Genomic DNA, 18992 nt, shown 5'->3' with positions numbered 1-18992 from the left:
TGGAATCGCAGTATATATATATATATATATATATATATATATATATATATATATATATATATATATATATATATATGTGTGTGTGTGTGTGGCGTGGGTGAATTTATATTTAAAATTAGGTATCCCATTAAAATGTATCATCAGAATCATGCATAATTAACGACTGAAAAAAGGTTGATCTTATAATGCTTAACCCACTCAAAAAAGCTGTTGCATCGTGTAATTAATAGGATTTATGCATAACTTGGCTGAGAATTTAAATTCAGACTCTGTTTCAAAGAGTCAGGACCATCTTGGTGGCCTGTGCTAGCTATGTCTATGTGGTTGATGACGAAATTAGACTGTTTGATTGCTGCAAATTTACATGATTAATTCTAGGTCAAGCTAGCTCCAACTACATAATAAAAATACACTGCTAATAATAATTTCATGGCCTTGAGTATTTTAGTCGATGACTTTGAATATATGAAAAGGAATGATTGGAGGGGCGGAAAAAGAGCCAACATAAAGTTACACAATCTGACTAGTTTATTACCGAAATAAATCATCTGGAAAAATAAAAAAAATGAAAGACATCTCTGTGAAGGTTTCTTCTTCTTAATACACTGACTGAACGAATCTCATCGAAAAAGCTACTAATGTAATGAATAAATAGTGATGGGAGCTGTCACTTGAAACAAAAAGAACCAAGGAAACTGGTTTGTCGTAAGAGTCCAAATGATTAATGCTAATTAATAGTCATTGATCAAGCTAATCAGTTTCAGTATAGTATTAATTAATTAATTAACAAGTCCATATATATATACCCTTTGTAATCTGAGAATGGTCCTCCTACTGGCTACTACTCAATTCTTTGCCTTTTCGAGTTGAATTGGAGTTGTATAAATTTAGTACACAACCCACCCACCACTATTTGTTCTTTTATATATCGCATCTGTCAGAAAAGGATTGGTTGGTTTTTGTCATGGTGACAATCTGATTAATTATATATAATCAAATGCTGGAAAGATGGATTAGTGATAGATCATAGAGGAAACAACCCATGAATTGATCAATAATTCATAACAAAAATTAATTAAATACATGTATTCTACTATTTATTTGTAATGGCTTTCAACCTCAATGTCAGTTAGCATCTTGTCTGTTTCCCTAATTGAGCAAGGCAACTAGTCTTGATTTCTTGACAGGTCCATCTAAAAAAGAAAGAACAAAACGTATTGAATTAATATGCAATAATTTAACTATAAATTTAAAGTACAAGCGACCCTTGTCTAAGGGGGGAGGGGGTTTCTCACACTAAGATACACACAACCAAGAAGCCACGGGGATTCGAACCTGAGACCCTTGTTTGCAAGTGAAGACCCTTTTCCATTAGGCTAAACCCCGTTGGCAAATATTGTTTTAAAACCGGCACTAATGAACATGAACTTTGAATTATTGACCATAGGCATAACTAATCCTTAAGCTGAAAACGTCAAAGCCATTTAAAAACTCTTTTGGCACTTGTGATTTATGCTACGAATATTTTCATGGTCCCACGCATGGTATTGCTCTTACCGCATGCTTAGCAACATGAGATGAGATACATGTTGTGCTCGCTTAATTATTGATTTGATGTTGTGCTCGCTTTCAACTTTTAGCATCATACATAACATAACCAATGCTTCAGTTCAGCTTCAGACTAATATTAGTTCCTCCATTTCTTTCACCTCACCGACTAATTCAAAAGTCTAACAGGCCGTGTGAAGGTTCATCCATCTCAATCAATCTGCCTGTTATGCATGATTTACACAATTATTGGTGTTTCCTCCATTTGACACTTTGGTTCATTCTAGGTGTAAAGTAAATGATGACTAGTCACCTAGCCTTATGTTTTTTTTTTTCTTCTTATTTTTGGTAAACGTCGATGAGAACAACCAATCTTTTAAGATTCTGAAAAATCAGTGCGCATCTAGTGGTTGGATACCAAGATAAGAACCAATCTTTTCTTTTGTTTTTTGGGCGGCAGTGTAAGTTGATAACTTCATAATATGGCCCAGTTTGATAAAGCTGAAAACCTCCCTTAAACAATTGGAAGCGGTGAAGAAAAGAAAAGAAAAAATTCTTGGGTTTGTGAGGGCATAAATCATTCACCCCCTGACAAATACATGATAATTATAACCCACAGCTAAAATGTTTGGTGACCTCCCTTGAAAGTTTGAAAATACACGAATTTGCTTCACCCGTTCAAACTAGGTAGAGAAAACAACACAAAATTCTAACTGTGGATTGAGGAAACCCAATCATGCTTTATCATCAGCGAAGCGAAGCAGCTATGGTGGGATCACGTACCTGCTTTAGCACGAGTTCATGTCTTTCAAAATTTATTCCACACCAAAGGGAATGGGGAAACTAAAGTTTTATCGTGCACAATCTCAAGATATTGACAAAAAAGTAACAACTTTTCACTTCCAATTATAGGAAAGCTTTAAACTTCAAACAAGATATAAATGAGCTCAAGCATTTAACAATTACCTGATCACGGCCATTGGTCTGCCAGCCAACAATTATGATAGGAAAATGCTCCAGACCAGCAAGCAACCTCATCTTTCCAAGGAAAATGAAGAGAGAAACTGTTAAAGAGGCACTCCTTTACAACTGCAGATAATGTCTTAAATATTGAAGAAGAACACATTGTCAGGTTTCAAGTTTCAACACAATAAGCTGAATTTATTCCGCCACATAAGATTTTCTATCTTCTGCTTCAATGCAGAGCATCTAGCATCCATAAAATGGTCACTCGTACCCAATTTCCTTCTGTCCCACAACTTATCAATCTTAATCTCCCACTGCACTACCTAGCTTCATATTCTCTGATTCAACCAGTCGATAATGTCCTTGGCAATAGCTTCTCGTTCTGGCTCAAAGAGGAGGTCATGTAATAACCCGTCAAACAATTTTATGCTTTTGTCAGTTGAGGAGGCTTCATTGTACAGTTTCTGGGAGGCTTCAGGGTCAGTAACAGTATCAGCGGTGCCATGGAGAACCAAGAAGGGAACTCTCAATTTGCTTAGATTCTGCTGCAAGTAGGATGTGATTCGGAGAATCTCATAACCAGTCCTCACACGGATTGATCCAGTGTACACTAGAGGGTCTGAATACTTGGCAACTAGAGCTGCTGGGTCACGAGAAACAGGCATGCCCTTTTTATTTGCTGCACTTATCTGGTATCTTGGAAGCAAAAATGAGGCAATTGGAGCAATTACCTGGCATGATAGATGGAGGTGAGCCTGGTGAGGGATGACCTGACTTACTGAATCTTTGTAATTTGATATGCATTTGCAAACTTGTAATTGTTTTTATGCTCAAAAGTACATAAATATTAGATATAACAGAAGAGGTTTTTCTGACCACAAATATTGGATGCGAAGGCTGAACCCCAACTGCAGGTGATGTCAGCACCACACCTTCTATGCTGGACTCAACTTTTGGGTCAAGCATTGCCTAAAATCAGTTTTCCAATATAGTGTAAGTTCGGATTAAATTCCAGGTCAATGGATTTAATGTGAATAAACAGAAGACGATAAAATAGTGACTACCAGAAAGTCATTCATGCAATTGCAAGAAAGAAATCACTTCCTGCAGAAAATACCTTAAGTATAATAGCTGCACCTGTGGAATGTCCAAAACAGAAACATGGTAGGCCAGGATTTTCAGCTAAAACCTTTTCAAGAAATGATTTCTGCATAAAATTAAAGTGCGAAGAACACATGTAAATACTTAATCAAAGCAAAGTTCCTTCTCAGCATGAAGAACTGAATTTAAAAACTACTTTCTCATCAGGATACAGTTAATGAGCCTTGAAACATACCATATCCGTAACTGCATAATCAAGAGAAGGAACATATGCATGAAGCCCCTCACTCCCACCATGACCTATATGGAAAAGTCACTGAGAACAGTTATACAAGAAAGAAAACAATGAACTAATACTTTGGAAGATATAGCGCAATGTATCAGGGAAAGTAGTAAGTCCACAGGTTTATGATTTACCCTTCAAACTCTTAATTTATTATCTATATGACCATCAATTTGCACCACAAATTTGCAATGAAATCAACAGAAGACAAAAAGGTAGAAGAAGGATCCGTTCAAACTAGGTGAACAATAATACACAAAGACAATAGTTTTATTTTTTCGAACGTTAAAAAAAGAAAAGAAAAAAGAAGCAGACAAGTAACCCATTACACACCTGAAACAAGAAAGTTTCCAAGTGCATTTTAAGTGAACAGAAAATACGTCATACATGATTGCACGCTTTAGACTGGATGCCTGTGTGGGATGTACCTAAGTACAAGTTCAGCTTAAACCTTTCTATATTGTTTGAAAAAATTTCACTCTGATAGAGACAACAGATGTGTAACTGATGTTTCTAAGACTTTGGCTTATTTTCCAAAGCGTGCATCTCTCTTTCTTTGAATTTGAAACATACAAGGTTAGACACAAACACACAAATAATAAGCTTACTTATAAACAGGAGCTTCACAAGTTACTTTTTCGCACCAATGGGCATCCAATTTACTCAATCCCTGCAACATCCAAATATATATGCATTGTTGAAGAGAGTGATCTCTAGACTATGAAAACAGTAATTAAGAAAAGGATGAGATTTTAGATTTTTTGAGATAAAATTTACCCCTCATCTAAAAAGTTAAGGTTCTTCTTGTACCACGAAAAAGATAGAAGTAAACTGAGGGGCAGATATCGGGTACATAGATACTTTGATTGGATAAGGAAGGTAGAGTCATGGCATACTAGATGAAATATTGAGACTACGGAGTTAAATAATCGGTCAAATTAGATCAATTGAGAAGCTCCATTTTGAGATACTTTGATGCGGTCGGGTTCATTATTGACCTTCCCAGTAAATTAACAGTGGAAAATGGAACTGCAGAGGCATTACTCTAATTGTAGATCTATCTCCTTTTCTATCTCTTGTATAGCATTCACAATGCTTGCCTAGAAGATTGATCTTGATGACACAGAACGTGACAAGAATGTGATAAAAACAATATAAAACGGTGCTCATTCCAGCATATACACAACTACAAAGAAGGAAAAAAAATTGTTGACAGGAGTAATGAGCAGAAAGTCAAAATGGTCTTGAACTTACCAATCCAATCCATTCCATAAACCTTAAAGCCATTAGAATTCAGCTGCTTTGCAAAGTCACTGTATCTGCCACTGTTCAAATTATATAAATCTCTTAATATATTTAATCTTAAAATCAACTAAAAGTATAATTAAGCGGGAATTATGTACAAATGACAAACCTATGTTCGTTCAAGCCATGCATAAGAATGACAACGCCCCTGCAAGTGTAAATATTAGCTTAGCAACTTAATTATGTAAAAAGATGAAAAGAGAAGTGAATGTGCACTTAACGGTAGGATCCATAAGACCTAAGAACAAAAGATGCAATCATGAACATATTTTGATATAAATTTAGACTGCTTTACTTTGTAAACATGCCCACATGACTATCACTAAAATATTTAATACACCTGACTTAACTGAAGGTCATCCCTCAGGCAAAAGAAGACGAAAAACTAAAGGCAGCTGTCCCAGTCAATCAAGCTTCTCAAACTTCTGAACAGATAAGATTCTCTTTCAGATCCTTTTTTAATAACTAATCCCATGGAAGGCTGCATAGAATGGAAGATGAATACAGATACGGAAAAGTGTTCTCCAATCATCCATGCTGGATTGTCATTTAATCTTTAAGCAAGGGCAGCGAAACTTTAGCAGAGCAAGGGCAGTGAACAATGAGCCATATCAATATTTAATTTGGAATAATTGTCTATCCAGAATCTTTTTCCGCAATTTACTATATCTACTAGGGGTTCAAAGTAAAGTTAGGAATTATGATTTCTTTATAATAACTGATGCTGTTGTTATTTTACACAAGTTTATGAAGTCAACAGTAACTTCTGATAAAACCCAGGTGTTGCTTAGGGGATCTGTCATCAAGAACAGCTCACTTGCCCAGGTGTTTCCTGACATTATCAGTCTACTTGAACATATCTAATAGAAGAATAGTCAACAAGCAAGAGTTCCTAAGTGGTCATGAACCTTAGATGAAATGATTCATCAGAAAGTTGTGCAAAGTCCAACCAATTATGAATTTAACTGACTTTTTTAGACCATACTAGTCCTACCACTTGAAGCAAACTCACCACCCTGTCCAGGAAATATTAAAGGACTAACGCCTTTTCTCGACCATCTATATTTTTATAAAATTGGTTGCATTATAACTAACTTATCTTGATAGTTTTCTTGAAAATAGACAATGCCCCAAAATGGTCCCTGCAATATAATCCAACTCATTATGCCATAGATTCCACCCATCATTTGTCAGGTCATACAGTAGGCTCTAAATTTGGTAGTTGATTTGACATATTACATGCCAAATAAAGGAAGGCAAGAACACTAGGCAGAGCCAGAGTGGAAATGACCAAGAAGTGTATTTTCTGAAAATCCAGATGCATTGCGTAAACATTGCATTTATCGTGAAGGCATAAGGACAAGAGATTAGAGGCGGGACCTTAAGAAAGAGAAGGGTCCTCATGAAAAGGGATATTTTGTTTTTAAAAAGCCACAAAAGGATTGCTAGCTTTACTCGGATATTGCAATCCTCGAGGCAAGGTCCTGGTATAGGGAATTACAAAAACAATCGCTGCAGGTTAGAGGTTACTTTATTCCTTGTGGATATGGTATGCATAATACTTAGTTGGGGTCCAATGGAATGTCCAGGCCGATAATATATTGGATATGTTAGAAATATGCCTTGTATATACTAAAAGGAAAGTGTGAAGTTGGAATTACAGCCATTAAGAACAGCTTCATGACAATGAGCATACATTATAGCGAGTACAAACTGACAAAGCATTCAAGTTAATTGCAAGTTTGAAAGATTCAAATTTAAAAGTACAATGGCGATGCAATCAAGAAGATAAGCTAAAAAGATGTTAAGTTTGATCTATCTGTTCATTCATTAAACTACATTAATAAGATTGGCAGCTCCTAATTAAACAATTGCCAGAAAGATTCCCCCGTAGGAAACGATATGCAGTAAATTTTAAGAGTGAAAGGGGAAGAAAAATGAAATTATACTTTCAATTCCAGAAAGTACATTTCTGCATTGGCCAGTTCCAGGTTCATTCTTAAGATTACTCTTTCATTTTATTTTTATTTTCTTGGTGCATAAATTTGAATTCCAGGAACTAAAAAGCTTTGTTAAAGAAGAAGAAAAGAATCAAAATTCCAAGGACAAAATTACCTGACGTTAACCGAAACGGGAGTCCAACTCTGCGTGAAAAGGGTTTCACCTCTGGGGGTTCCAAAAATCGAAAATTGCCTGACCGAATTCTCATCATCATCTTGGACAACTCTAAGCTTGGCTAAAGCTCTCCTTGCCGCCACCTCCTGGTCCACTGGCGACGACGAGCTGCTCTTCCAGGGCACAATCGCGGTCGGCACCCGCACCACCGGCCCCCTCTGCTGCCTCTCGTCCTTGGGCGACTTCTCCGCCAAGGCTATGATCGACGGCGAAGAAGACGAGGAAGACGAGGAGGACGACGCCGTTCGCTTACGGCCGCGGAAGGGAAGCAGGAGGAGCAGGAAGAAGGCGTTAATCAGCATCATCAGACTCCGCAACGCCCGCAGCGAGAATAAGGCGTTTATGCGGCCGCTTGCCCCAGAAGTTAAGATCAAAGACGACGACGCATCGTTGCCTCGCTCCGTCGCCATTTGGTGTTTCGGTTTGAGGCTTGATCTTCTGGTGTGAAGCAGCAGTAATGCTGATGATGCTGACGACGAAGATGATGACTTGAATTGGGTTTGGGATTGGGATTGGACCTCCGCTTCTTCTATGAATAGCCGCTTTGGTTTTCTATGGCTGTTTCTCTTCTTCACATGAAACACCAGAATTCTAGTTTCTATAATCGCTGTTTTTCCCAAACAGATCATAAAAAAATTGTGTGTGTTTACTCAATTCTCGGTTGCTCTTTTGCCAAATTTAGAGCTATAAATAAATAAAGCCCTTCTCCAATCTTCAATCTTGGAAAGTTTTGTTAGAATTAATTCAGATAGACAGCAAATCGCAAAAGGAAAAGGGCCAGCAAAGAGCAAAGACTCCGGGTCAAATTAGGATTTAATATTTTGATTCTGAATTTTTGGGAAATTCAATTTCGTGATCCTTTCCGTCTTCCTTTCTTTTTCCCTTCCTTGGATGGCTTTTATTTGACTGGAGCAGAGGAGCAAGCAACGTCAGGCCAGCAACGAAGAAGCATAGGATAAGACCGTCAGCAATTGGCGTTCCTACCCAATCCTTTTACCGGGGTTTTCTCATTGTGACACGTGTCACTCCACAATAATGTATAGCTGTATAAAAATGTGTATGTGACACCTGTCGCGATAAGAGACTGACACGTGTTGAATATGCGGCAACACGGGGTTTTGTCTGGTTTGAAATGGTCGTACAATCACGTGGAGATGGAGTGGTGCGCAATTGCTTACGTTTTCCCGTGCTACGTGGTGAACTTTAAGGAGAAAGGGGTCTGGGCTGAGTCACTCAGCTGTTGACACCTGTAAACTGTCTACTATTTGGTCAGGTAGAGTTGGGTTGGCCTCTTGAGATCGGGGCGCCCACTGCCCGCTGCCCGGTTCCTGCAAGAATTGAAGACTACCAAACCTAATTGATTCGAGTTGAATGCCCAAACCCAACGACGCTGCCCCCAGGCCCAGGGTAGCTCAACCAAACTAATTGTAATTTGTATCCTTCTTCCTCTTCCAACATCACTTAATGATCACATATTTTAAAGTGTATGATTGAAATATAAGTTGTGGGGTTTAAAGTATACGGTAATAATCACCCATTAGTAAGAACTAATCATATTTTAATCCCACCAAATAATTAAAATCACAAACATACGGTATCGAGCTAATTAAAAGTAGATTATATAAGTAATTACAGCTTTAACATAATAAGATTTGGTTAAGGAGCACAAGTTGTATGCATGCATGCATGAACAAATGGTCCTTGATATAAGTAGATATGCATGTGGGTTTGCTTGTCAAAGTAAGCTCATATATGTAAAATATTCCCCACCTAATCAAGAATCAAGAGGCAGAGTGCTTTTAAGCTTTTTTTGGGAGGCAAATCAGGCTCCAAATCTAACATAACAAATGAACGTACAAAGAAAGCTAGATTACAAAGTCAAGCTTTCACACGCTAATCACTTAAAGACGATCCCACATTAAAAATAGATTATGGAAAAAAGATTGTTTGGGAAAATGTAATTGAGGGAGAGAGAGAGAGAGAGAGAGGAAAAGAGAGAATATAAGCCAGCAGATAATGCACCACTAAAACTACTGATTCCATCTTTCTTTCTTCTTTTTTTCTCTACTTTTAACTTTTGATTCATTCATGACTTGTACGCAATGGCAAAACATCACACATCACACATCACCATCAACAGCAACTTTGTCCCAAATTAAAGAGAATACACACAGACATGCATGGAACTAATTAATATTTGTGCGGCCATGTGTTCTTTTTTCTTTAGGACTCACTAGCGATGAGGAGATGAGGCGATGAGGCAATTTGGCCTAGCTTGATAATTTAGTCATGTACTTCTTTGCTGTGCCAATCCGGCGAACTCCAAGCTTGGATTTTTTAGGTCTGCATTTGACTCTATAAAACTTTTTGATTGAGCAAAATCGCTTCCCTTTGCGTCTTGACATGAACGTGACACGTACAATTGATAGACATACAAAAGGATGTACACTTGATCATGATGATCTACTCAATTTACCAATACATGTGTATGTATAGACATACAAAAGGATGATACATATTGCATAAAGTTGTACACTTGATCGATCAGGTATCACTAGCCTTGACTATGTCTTTCTTAAAATCCATAAGACAATTCCATGAAAATTTAAGGAAAAACTTATATGAAAGGTTTCACGCATGCAACAAGTATCGGATCTAATTTCAGGTCGTCACTACCTCAAATTGGTTTCCGGAAGTAATTGTATGGTGAGAGACCAGTTCTGGTCTAAGCCCATTTCGACCCATTGAACCGGCTTGCAGCCATGCTCCTCTACTGCAATGTTCATTTTCATAAACTATAACTAGTAATTGTCCTTCCAAAAGTGATCTGCATGCTGGTTCTAAATTCCTATTCAACTTCTACGTACGAATTCAGACTTGATGCAAATCACAAATGAAGATCATACCTGCATCAATATTGGAACAAACAAAGGGATACAGAAATTAGGGGATTTCATTCAACGGAAGTTATGATATATAGTTAAGATCTTTTTCGTAAAATGCAATAATTAACACTTGTAATTTCTTTGTTGGTTTATTCCAAGAGTAGTTGCATGCATGGTAACTAGCTAACACAGCGATAATGGATGACTGTCTTAGTATAAAAATATAGCAAGGTCAGAGAAGAAGAAGCAATTAATTGGATTAAGTTATATGGTCACCAAGTGCCTAATTTCCTTACTAATTAGAGAGAAGCAAGCAATCTCTTCAAGTCCACGTATATAAATTTACGCAAGGAGGAGCAAATATAATGTGTAATATTATAAAATTCACAAATAAAAAATAAAAGAAAAGTGGAAATGTACGTATAGTGCTTTTGCATTCAACTTTTCATGCTGAATTAGTTTCCAGATTTTAATTTTATTTTTTCTTAACATGTGCAAGTTAAGTGATGCAAGAACGAGGCCACCACATTGATAATCAGGAAAAAAAAAGAAACAAACGGAAAGCAAAAGCTGTAAAAGGAAGCACCTTTTAGTATCAGAGAAAGGGAGGACGTGGATTCTGATTTCTCAAGGAAAAGCTACCCATGCATATATATATATATATATATATATATATGATAGGAGAAGAAAGACAACGGAAACTCGAAAAAGTACGACCAACCAATAATAACACAAATCGACGAACCCAGTTAGAGAGAGAGAGAGAGAGAGAGGGAGAGAGTTAAATAAATAATTATACCTGGAAGAATTGCCCCACAGATTGTTAGAAGAAGGGTGGTGGTGGTGGTGGTGGTGGTGTTGCATATCTTGCTCTAAATTTGAGGCTCCTCTTTGGTTAAGTAAGGCACTTGAATTATGATGATGTGTTGTTGTTGTGGACAAAAGATCTTCATCACCAGATCCATCTATATACATATACAATTAAAATAAGTCACCAAAATTATTCATGATCTTTTTTGCTTTTCTTTTTCTTTCTGGTCACCCAAAAACTAAAACAAAAGAAGATATTGAAAACACATTGTCTTTTGTGTGTGCTCAAGTTGAATTCTTTATCCTCGTACAAACAATATGTTCCAATGCACAAAACGGAAGGAATTTAATTTGAAAATTCAAATGGGTAAAAGTAAGTAATAATTAATCTGATATTAACAAGAGCAGCTGGGGATTAAGCAATAGGAATTATTACCTGAGGAACCTAGAGGTTTGTCAGTGTTCTTTACAGTTCTGTACATCTGCAAAAGCAAAAGAGAAAGAGATATATATAATTATATATATAAAAACAAGGATATATCATATGAGAGAAATAACTAATAGAAAGAAAGAAAGGGTCAGTCAAAAGCAAGAAATAAAGAAAAGAAAAAAAGAAAGAAATCAGATGCAGATGCTGCTGGTTGGCTTTGTGGATTTTTATTGAGTAGTTTAATAACCACGAGGTTGATGTTTGGTAAGGTCAGTAAATGCTTTGTATTATTGAGAAATGATGGCTACTTTCTCTCTCTTTCTCTGTTTGTCTCTCTTTCTCTCTCTCAGTCTAAAAGCAGAAGTTGTCCTGTATCTCTATGTATCGGTAGTAATATCAAACACAACACAAGAACACAAGAACACAAGAACACAAGAAAGAAAAAAGGAACAGAAACAAACTCAACTGTTCATCTCATTCATCCATTTCCTTTCATTCATTCATTCATTCATTCATTCTCATTCATCTCATCAGTAAGCATAATATTATTATTTATTATTAATTCATCACTAGTAGTAGCAGTCTAGTGTACTCTCCTCTCTATCCCTTCCCTTCCTTGGCTACTGTGCCCCTTTCCTACCCAAAGTCTCAAGCCTCAAGTCTGCTGCCTTCTTCACCACACCCACCTCCTCACAGAGTATAGTACGTTGTCAAACACAAACAGACATACAGAGAGAGAGAGAGAGAGAGAGAGAGAGAGAGACAAAAATTAAGAGAGAAACAAAAAGAAATTAGGTATTTGAATCTGAAATCTGATCAATGTGGTCGATACATATTCAAAGATATTCATTTTTAAAGTGCTGTTTTATTTTAAAATATATACAAAAAATTCAATCAACTCCAGCCTCAGCTGTAGCTAGCAAGCGTTGTACCTGCAAATGGCTCTTAACATGAGCAAGTGTGAGATCCTTGACATCCATGAGCTCCAACACTGACTTTGGAGTAGCCCCTACACGGAAATTACCAATTAATTAATTACAAGACTACTTACAAAATGTTGAAGAATTCCCACAGAAATTTTCAACACCTATATATATATATATATATTATTGCATATAATTTAATTCCAACTAAATGAAATAATAATATAATGAGAATGAAATGAATTAGATAAAGGGGAGAGGAAGGGCTGACTTTCATGGCCGCCAAGGAGCTCGACAGCGTGAACAAAACGGGCATGGAGGGAAGTAGTCCAGCGCATTCTTGGCGCCCTCATGTTCCTCTTGTTGATATTCTGAGATAGCTTAGTCGGCGTCAATCTCGATCTCATGATGAATCCATTAGAGGGCAAATCCGAATTATAATTATAACTGTAATTTGCACCTCCATTAACACCACCAACACTGCATTGCCGCTGCTGCAAATGATTCAAATTATACGACGGAAAGTAGTGCTGTCGTTGACTTAGACTGTCCATGGTCATCCCGTTAAACGTCCGGGACATGGCGGATTCAAAGCCCATTCCCATTCCCATACCACTACATGAATTTGCAGCCGGTGCAGCAGGCCTCAAGGAATTAGATAGATACAAGCGCAACTTGTTAGAATCAAAATCATCCCTCTGATCTCGGTCCACTCTTGAGTAGTGAGATTGGTCCTCCAAGTTGGGAGGAAAGGAGCAATTAGTAGGAGGACAGTTGTAAACTGGAATTCCTTTAATGGGTTTGAGCCTCTCCGCTACATCCAGCATCGAAAACCCATGACTTATACTGGTCTTTGCTTCTTCTTCTTCTTCATGGTGATGAAGATGATGACGACGACCCTCTCCGCCTCCTCCCCGGGTGTTGAAATAGTTTTTTCTCCAGCGGCTCTCAGCCTCCGAAGCTGTGGGATTTGCAAGAGAGAGCTCAGTATCATGATCAGCGGCTGCGACTAGACTGCGGCTGCCTCTTCTAACACAACTGTCACTGTGCGATTTGTTAATCAGGCCATCGCCTTCCATGTCTCTGCGCCATATGTCGAAGCAGCTGCCGGATTCGTGATGATTAGGTGCTTCGTTTGTGCGGTGGTCAGTGCAAATGGAGGAGGGAGCACTATTTGCGTTTGTGTTTGTGTTTGCGTTTGGAGGGCTTATGTGCAGTGAAAGATCAGGAATCGGATTCAAAGATAAGCGGCAGCTGCCTGCAGCCTCTGAAATCCCTTTTTCATGAGGCATTTTATAAAAAAAACTAAAACAAAAAAAGAGAAGAAGGTCTTTATTTATTCCCAGCAGCTGCCTCTACAGCTACAAAGTGCTCCAGCTATGCTCTCAAGAACCCACTTCTTCTCCTACTGACAGATTTCAGAACCTAAACAACACACTCACCGACATAGAGTATGTGATTGTATTCTTTGATTTCATCCATCAGCTTGCTTCAAAAATAAAAACACAGACACAGACACACATATATGTATAATAACAAGAAAGAAAGAGAATATTATGAGGGACTACTCATGATGGTGATTTTGCTCCCTAACATGGATGACAAAGAAAGCAAGGCTTTAGTATGCTTCAAATGAAAACTGAGAACAAAAAAGAAAGGGAGAGAAAGAAAGTGAGAGAGTGTGCTGTAAAGAAACAAAGAAAGAAACAAAGAAACAAAGGCTAAATGGAAAAAAAAGTGGAAGACTTTTCTCTTCCTCAAGAAACAGACATCCTCACCAGGAGAGAAGGAGAGAAGGAGAGAAGGAGAGAGAGAGAGGTGCGTGGTATTTTGCTAAATAAAAACAAATAATTAATAATAGAAAAAGAAAATGGTGGAGAGGAGAGGAGAGGAGAGGATATTGGGAATAATAAGGAGAGAAGATGTGGGTCTGAGTTTCTAATGCCTCGAGAGTATATATAGGAAAATGACACTCCAACAAAGCCTGTCTCTCTCTCTCTTTCTTCTAGTCAATCCACTCATTCAATACACGCAAAACTGCAGCAACAGCAACAAGGGCTTTTTTGCAAATTTTCTTTCTTTTTACACAGAATTAACTTGGTATATATATTTTTTGTGTTCTTTTTTCCTTCTCCTTCCCCGGAGACGACGGGTTTTAAAAAAAATAGAGGAGTGAGAAATAGCGACAAATCTAGAATTCCTTTTCCCCCACCCTCCTCGCTATATATATACCCTCCTTTTAACTCTCTCTCTCTCTCTCTGCTGCTGCTGCTACACAATTGAAATTGACAATACAATTACACTGACCCACTGCATGCATGAGTTAAATTACCAGTATATGTTGTTTTATTCCATTGTCAATGCCATCTAGGTGAGCTATACATGTCTTAATTTCCTTTTACCATTCTCTGCTGCCATGGTAGAAGTAATGTCTTCACAAGTACACAATTATTCTTAACACTAACATACATTATTAATATATATATTTGATGTAAAATATAATATAATATATATATATATGCAGAAAAAGGCCATATATAGAACCTTAATTGTAAAGGTACGAAAGTGGATAGGCATGTTATAGTTAGCATGTATGAAAAAGATGCTTATATTAAACACCATGCACTTGGTTTCTGTTTCTGACTACATTTACATTATATATGTAGAAAGCTAAATGATGAGCCTCCAAATTCATCATTAATTAATTATTAACTTTAATGAGGATTCAAATTAAGAATTATATACATACATAACACAAGTACTTGTCAATTGTTTATGGATTATATCCAAGCAAAAGAAAGCTGCAAGCAAACAGCATAAAACAAGCAAAGGAGGAGAGATACAAACAGACAGTAACAATACACAAAATTCTGTGGTGTATATATGCATGGTATGTACGCCCAACTTGCTTTCTCAATAATTCCTCTTCATTTAATCGCTTTTGCAAAAACGTGTCGTGATTTTTTGTTAGGTTGGCACGTGTCGGTGCATCGTAGAAGAGTTAAAATAGCAATAATGCAGCAGGGTGATCGTATTCGCACTCTAGCATGGCAAAATTAAAAATAAATTGAATCAAGCACTAGGGGTGGGTGTAATAGTCAAGAAATATTGATTAATTAGGTGGACCCATTGACCTAAAGAAAATTATATGAGGTCCCTCTAAAGTGTTGTTTGTTTGCTTTCATATGGTTGTCATCGTAAACCCTATTTCCACATACCTTTGTTATAGTTTCTTTCTTATATTCCTTTTCATCCTCCCAAATATTCCCTTCTAATCCTCCAACAACTTTGTCTACCATTTTGCGTGTATTATTAATATTATGTTATCCCCACATGACCTCCTCCTCCTCCTCCTCCTCCTCCTTCTTCTTCTTCTTCCTCTTCTTCACACCCTACGGTCTCATTGACTTAGCTAGTACAATAATATTATACCAACAATCTCAAAAACCTAGGCCAAATCAACTAATCAAGCGTCCGTCCTCCTTAACATATATAATTAATACTTAAACAAATCATTTCTCCGGCCCGGAGAGAGGATTATTTCATTTTTCTAATCCTCTCCTCTTTAATGCATTCACCATATGTGGATATTTAAACTTGTCCTCGACTGCTACACAACGAGAATTACAAGGCCCTATATATGCCATGTCTTAATTTTAACTAATTAATTAACTACTAAACTAATTAATTAAGTGAGATGAGGCAAGTGTACTACATTGAAAGGGTGAAAAATTTAAGGCATTCAATGCTTCAAATTAGTTTAGCCTATGCAGCTTTAAGGGTTTAGCCGATATGGCTTTATGAGTCTCTTCATTTCATCAATTTACTACCCTTTTTTTCTCAAAAAATGCTTCAAATTAGTTTTAGTTACACATTTCACTGACTTCCATATGCATGCATTATGTATATGCATAAGTGGAATTTCTTTATAATTTACAGTATGCTTTGTTTCCGATGCAATATGTACTTTGGAAAACAATAATAATATCCTTTGTTTGCTCAGCCACCCACAAAGGTATTAATTCTTAAACCAAATAATTATCCTTTCCGAGCACGTATGTGATTTTTCTTCATCTTCTTGAGTAATAATGCGGACATCTTTATTTGATTTGAGGCACAGGATGCCCTATTATGTGATTCTTTGAGTCATAGTTAGGTGTTTTGTTCTTCCGTTGTAATTCTTCATTTTATCAATAAAGTTTCCCTCGTTCCATCGAGGTTCTAAAAAAAATCAAAAATCATCATCATCAAGTAGTAATATTTGGCCATGACTTGATCCGCAAATATTAATATATAGCTGATATATATGGCAGATCTGAGCCACACTGGGACCAATGTGGTCCAGGGCCCCCACTCAAGTTTTTTATATTTTAAAAGTAATATGCTGTTATGTATTTCTATATGTATATTATTTCAAATATTTTATGTTTTGATATGTACCCACGTGGCGGACCTATTAACATTAAGGCACAAGGTGGTGCTTCAAATTGCCCCTTTGATTTAAGTAAATGTCTTTGTCCTTTTACTTTAATTTATTTTTATATTACTCCATTTATTTAAGTTTACAATTTTAAATAAGGAAGTATCCCCTATTTGGATTCAAATAAAAATACTAGAAAAATCAAATTCCCACCAAATCAAAATATGAAAAATCAGTTTTAGTGCAAAATATGATTTAGGCTTAAAATGATGGCTCATTAAGTCAATATATATTTCATACTAAAATCCCATAAAATCAAGTTTTCTTATTTGATGTGTAAGGAATAAAAGCCGCCAAAAATTATCTTCAGAAAATGATTATTCTGAAAAGCCATTTTTCATACTTAGTCAATATTTTTAAATAAAACATTTTTTGATGTATGATATGAATGCATGAAAGGACCTAAGGATTTTTTTAGTTTGTGAAATTTTGATTTTTTCTTTCTATTGGGTTTAATGAGGGGAAAAACTTTAAAGATATTTGCTAAATCGCTACTCTTTGTCTATCTCTTGCAATTTTTTTTGCTCAGAATGTATTTGTCTATCTCTTTGTCGAGGACAATTATGATTGCAACCAATAAGTAATATAATCTTGACATATGTGATATATATATATACTATTTTTCATATGTATTGTGAGTTTGAATTTTTTATTCTTTATAATTTGTGAGAGGTCTCCACACACATGAAATCTTGGCTTTGCTACTAATTATATGTTAATCTTCACATGAGAAACTGCTTTATTCTAGTCACAATTAATAGTAACAGTTAATGCATGCCTTCCACTCACTCAGAAAACCAACAAAAATTCCATATGCAAAAAGAATTACTCTCTCTCTCTCTCTCTCTCTCTCTCTCTCTCTCTCTCTCTCTCTCTCTCACCATCACAACAACTGCTTTTGCTCTTACTTAGCTAGGTGGTAACTTGGGGTTGTGGACTGTATGACAGCATAAATTAGGAAGGTAGATCGTTTTGTTATTGTAATGGCTCTTGGTGGTTAGTGATTTTTTTGACTGAATATGAATACAATCCTAAAATTTCTCAGAAAAAAAAAGTACTAGATATATAGAACATTGTTAGAAACAAACAAGTTTATTTTTTGAGCACGCATTTATAATTTTGGTTGTTGCATCCTATCATGTGTACAGTATATATATATATAAAAACAAAAAAAGTATGTCGTAACTAACCATGTCGGCAAGCAGTGGATCTAAGACTAGATTAACTGTTGGCTGGAATAATTAACAGTGAAAATTTCATAGCAATGATAAGGCAGTAATTAATCAGAAAACCTATTCTCGCACTTTCTTTGTATCTGCTTTACAATTGTCAAAATGTTCCAGTAAAAAAATAAGTTTCAACTAGTACTGTTGATGGATGATGACTTTGCTTTTCATATAATAATTAAGTAAAACAACAGTGACTAAACATCCTTTTACACGACAGAAAACAAGGAGATATACCCATACTTAACGAAACGAACGACATCCAAATTTTGCAAATGGAATGATAAGCTTATTTTCCCAAAACCGAGGGATAATGTTTAAAATTGAATTAAAGATAATTTGTTCTTTAGTGTACTAATCCAGTAATCTTAAATTCTCCCTTCATAGAATTGAGATTTTGATAGTATAGGGAAAGAAAGCAAATACGATCAAATCGTCGTTAGGAAAAAGAGAAGCCTACGTACGTACAAACACAATGAACCTCCGAGTCTTCCGACAATGGAAAATGATAAAAAAGAAAAGAAAAAGAAAGCAGAGTTGTAAAGAGTGTCACTGTCTACTTGTTAATTAATACAAAAAAAGGGCATCTCTAAAAGGGTGGCTGAGGATGATGGGTTTATATATATTAGGGTGATTCTAACAAGCAAAATACAAAATTATAAAGTAATTCTTGCTTACAAATTTGGTTGGGTATGAAAAGAGGAAGGGGTGAAATAATAGCTATTTCTACTTTTCTCCTTCTTTTCCAGCATCTTTTCATTTATTAATTGCTTCTAAGAAAATAAATTGAGCAATGTAAGTTAGGTCAAGGTAGCATGCATGTCTCCTTATTCCGTCTTCAATTCCCTTCTTATGTCTGT

At 36.3% G+C, this 18992-nt stretch overlaps 2 protein-coding genes across 3 annotated transcripts; both read right to left on the bottom strand.

Annotated features, from left to right (window-relative positions):
- Nucleotides 1–2080: 2080 nt before the first annotated feature.
- LOC110746365 (alpha/beta-Hydrolases superfamily protein) lies at nucleotides 2081–8329 on the bottom strand. 2 transcript variants are annotated; one of them, XM_088253395.1, is made up of 8 exons: nucleotides 7319–8329; nucleotides 5313–5351; nucleotides 5153–5223; nucleotides 3851–3915; nucleotides 3632–3721; nucleotides 3391–3483; nucleotides 2515–3245; nucleotides 2081–2334 (listed from the first exon to the last, which is right to left on the bottom strand). In XM_088253395.1, the coding sequence occupies exons 1-7, from the start codon at nucleotides 8005–8007 to the stop codon at nucleotides 2844–2846; spliced, it is 1449 nt and encodes a 482-aa protein (XP_088109521.1). In that variant the 5' UTR covers nucleotides 8008–8329; the 3' UTR covers nucleotides 2081–2334; nucleotides 2515–2843. The 2 variants fall into 2 exon arrangements, with proteins under 2 accessions (XP_088109521.1, XP_088109520.1); XM_088253394.1 differs by having other exon boundaries at nucleotides 2081–2331.
- A 1502-nt stretch (nucleotides 8330–9831) lies between these two features.
- On the bottom strand, nucleotides 9832–14356 carry LOC110747342 (uncharacterized). The gene is made up of 5 exons (XM_021947537.2): nucleotides 12698–14356; nucleotides 12436–12512; nucleotides 11510–11555; nucleotides 11063–11228; nucleotides 9832–10284 (listed from the first exon to the last, which is right to left on the bottom strand). The coding sequence occupies exons 1-5, from the start codon at nucleotides 13716–13718 to the stop codon at nucleotides 10266–10268; spliced, it is 1329 nt and encodes a 442-aa protein (XP_021803229.1). The 5' UTR covers nucleotides 13719–14356; the 3' UTR covers nucleotides 9832–10265.
- Between the last annotated feature and the right edge of the window lie 4636 nt (nucleotides 14357–18992).

This window comes from Prunus avium, chromosome 5 (genome assembly GCF_965620075.1).
Source record: "Prunus avium chromosome 5, drPruAviu1.hap1.1, whole genome shotgun sequence".
In the NCBI taxonomy this organism is placed as follows: domain Eukaryota; kingdom Viridiplantae; phylum Streptophyta; class Magnoliopsida; order Rosales; family Rosaceae; genus Prunus; species Prunus avium.
The sequence above is the reverse complement of the archived record's forward strand: the minus strand, read 5'-3'. Positions and strand labels throughout refer to the sequence as shown.

Coding starts and splice junctions, on each gene's coding strand:
- LOC110746365 (XM_088253395.1), bottom strand. CDS start 8,007: ATGATCTGTTTGGGAAAAACAGCGATTATAGAAACTAGAATTCTGGTG. Junction 5,352..7,318: donor CCCGTTTCGGTTAACGTCAG/GTAATTTTGTCC, acceptor TTACACTTGCAG/GGGCGTTGTCATTCTTATGC. Junction 5,224..5,312: donor CATGGCTTGAACGAACATAG/GTTTGTCATTTG, acceptor TAATTTGAACAG/TGGCAGATACAGTGACTTTG.
- LOC110747342 (XM_021947537.2), bottom strand. CDS start 13,718: ATGCCTCATGAAAAAGGGATTTCAGAGGCTGCAGGCAGCTGCCGCTTA. Junction 12,513..12,697: donor GCTCCTTGGCGGCCATGAAA/GTCAGCCCTTCC, acceptor ATTTCCGTGTAG/GGGCTACTCCAAAGTCAGTG. Junction 11,229..11,509: donor CAAACCTCTAGGTTCCTCAG/GTAATAATTCCT, acceptor ATATGTATATAG/ATGGATCTGGTGATGAAGAT.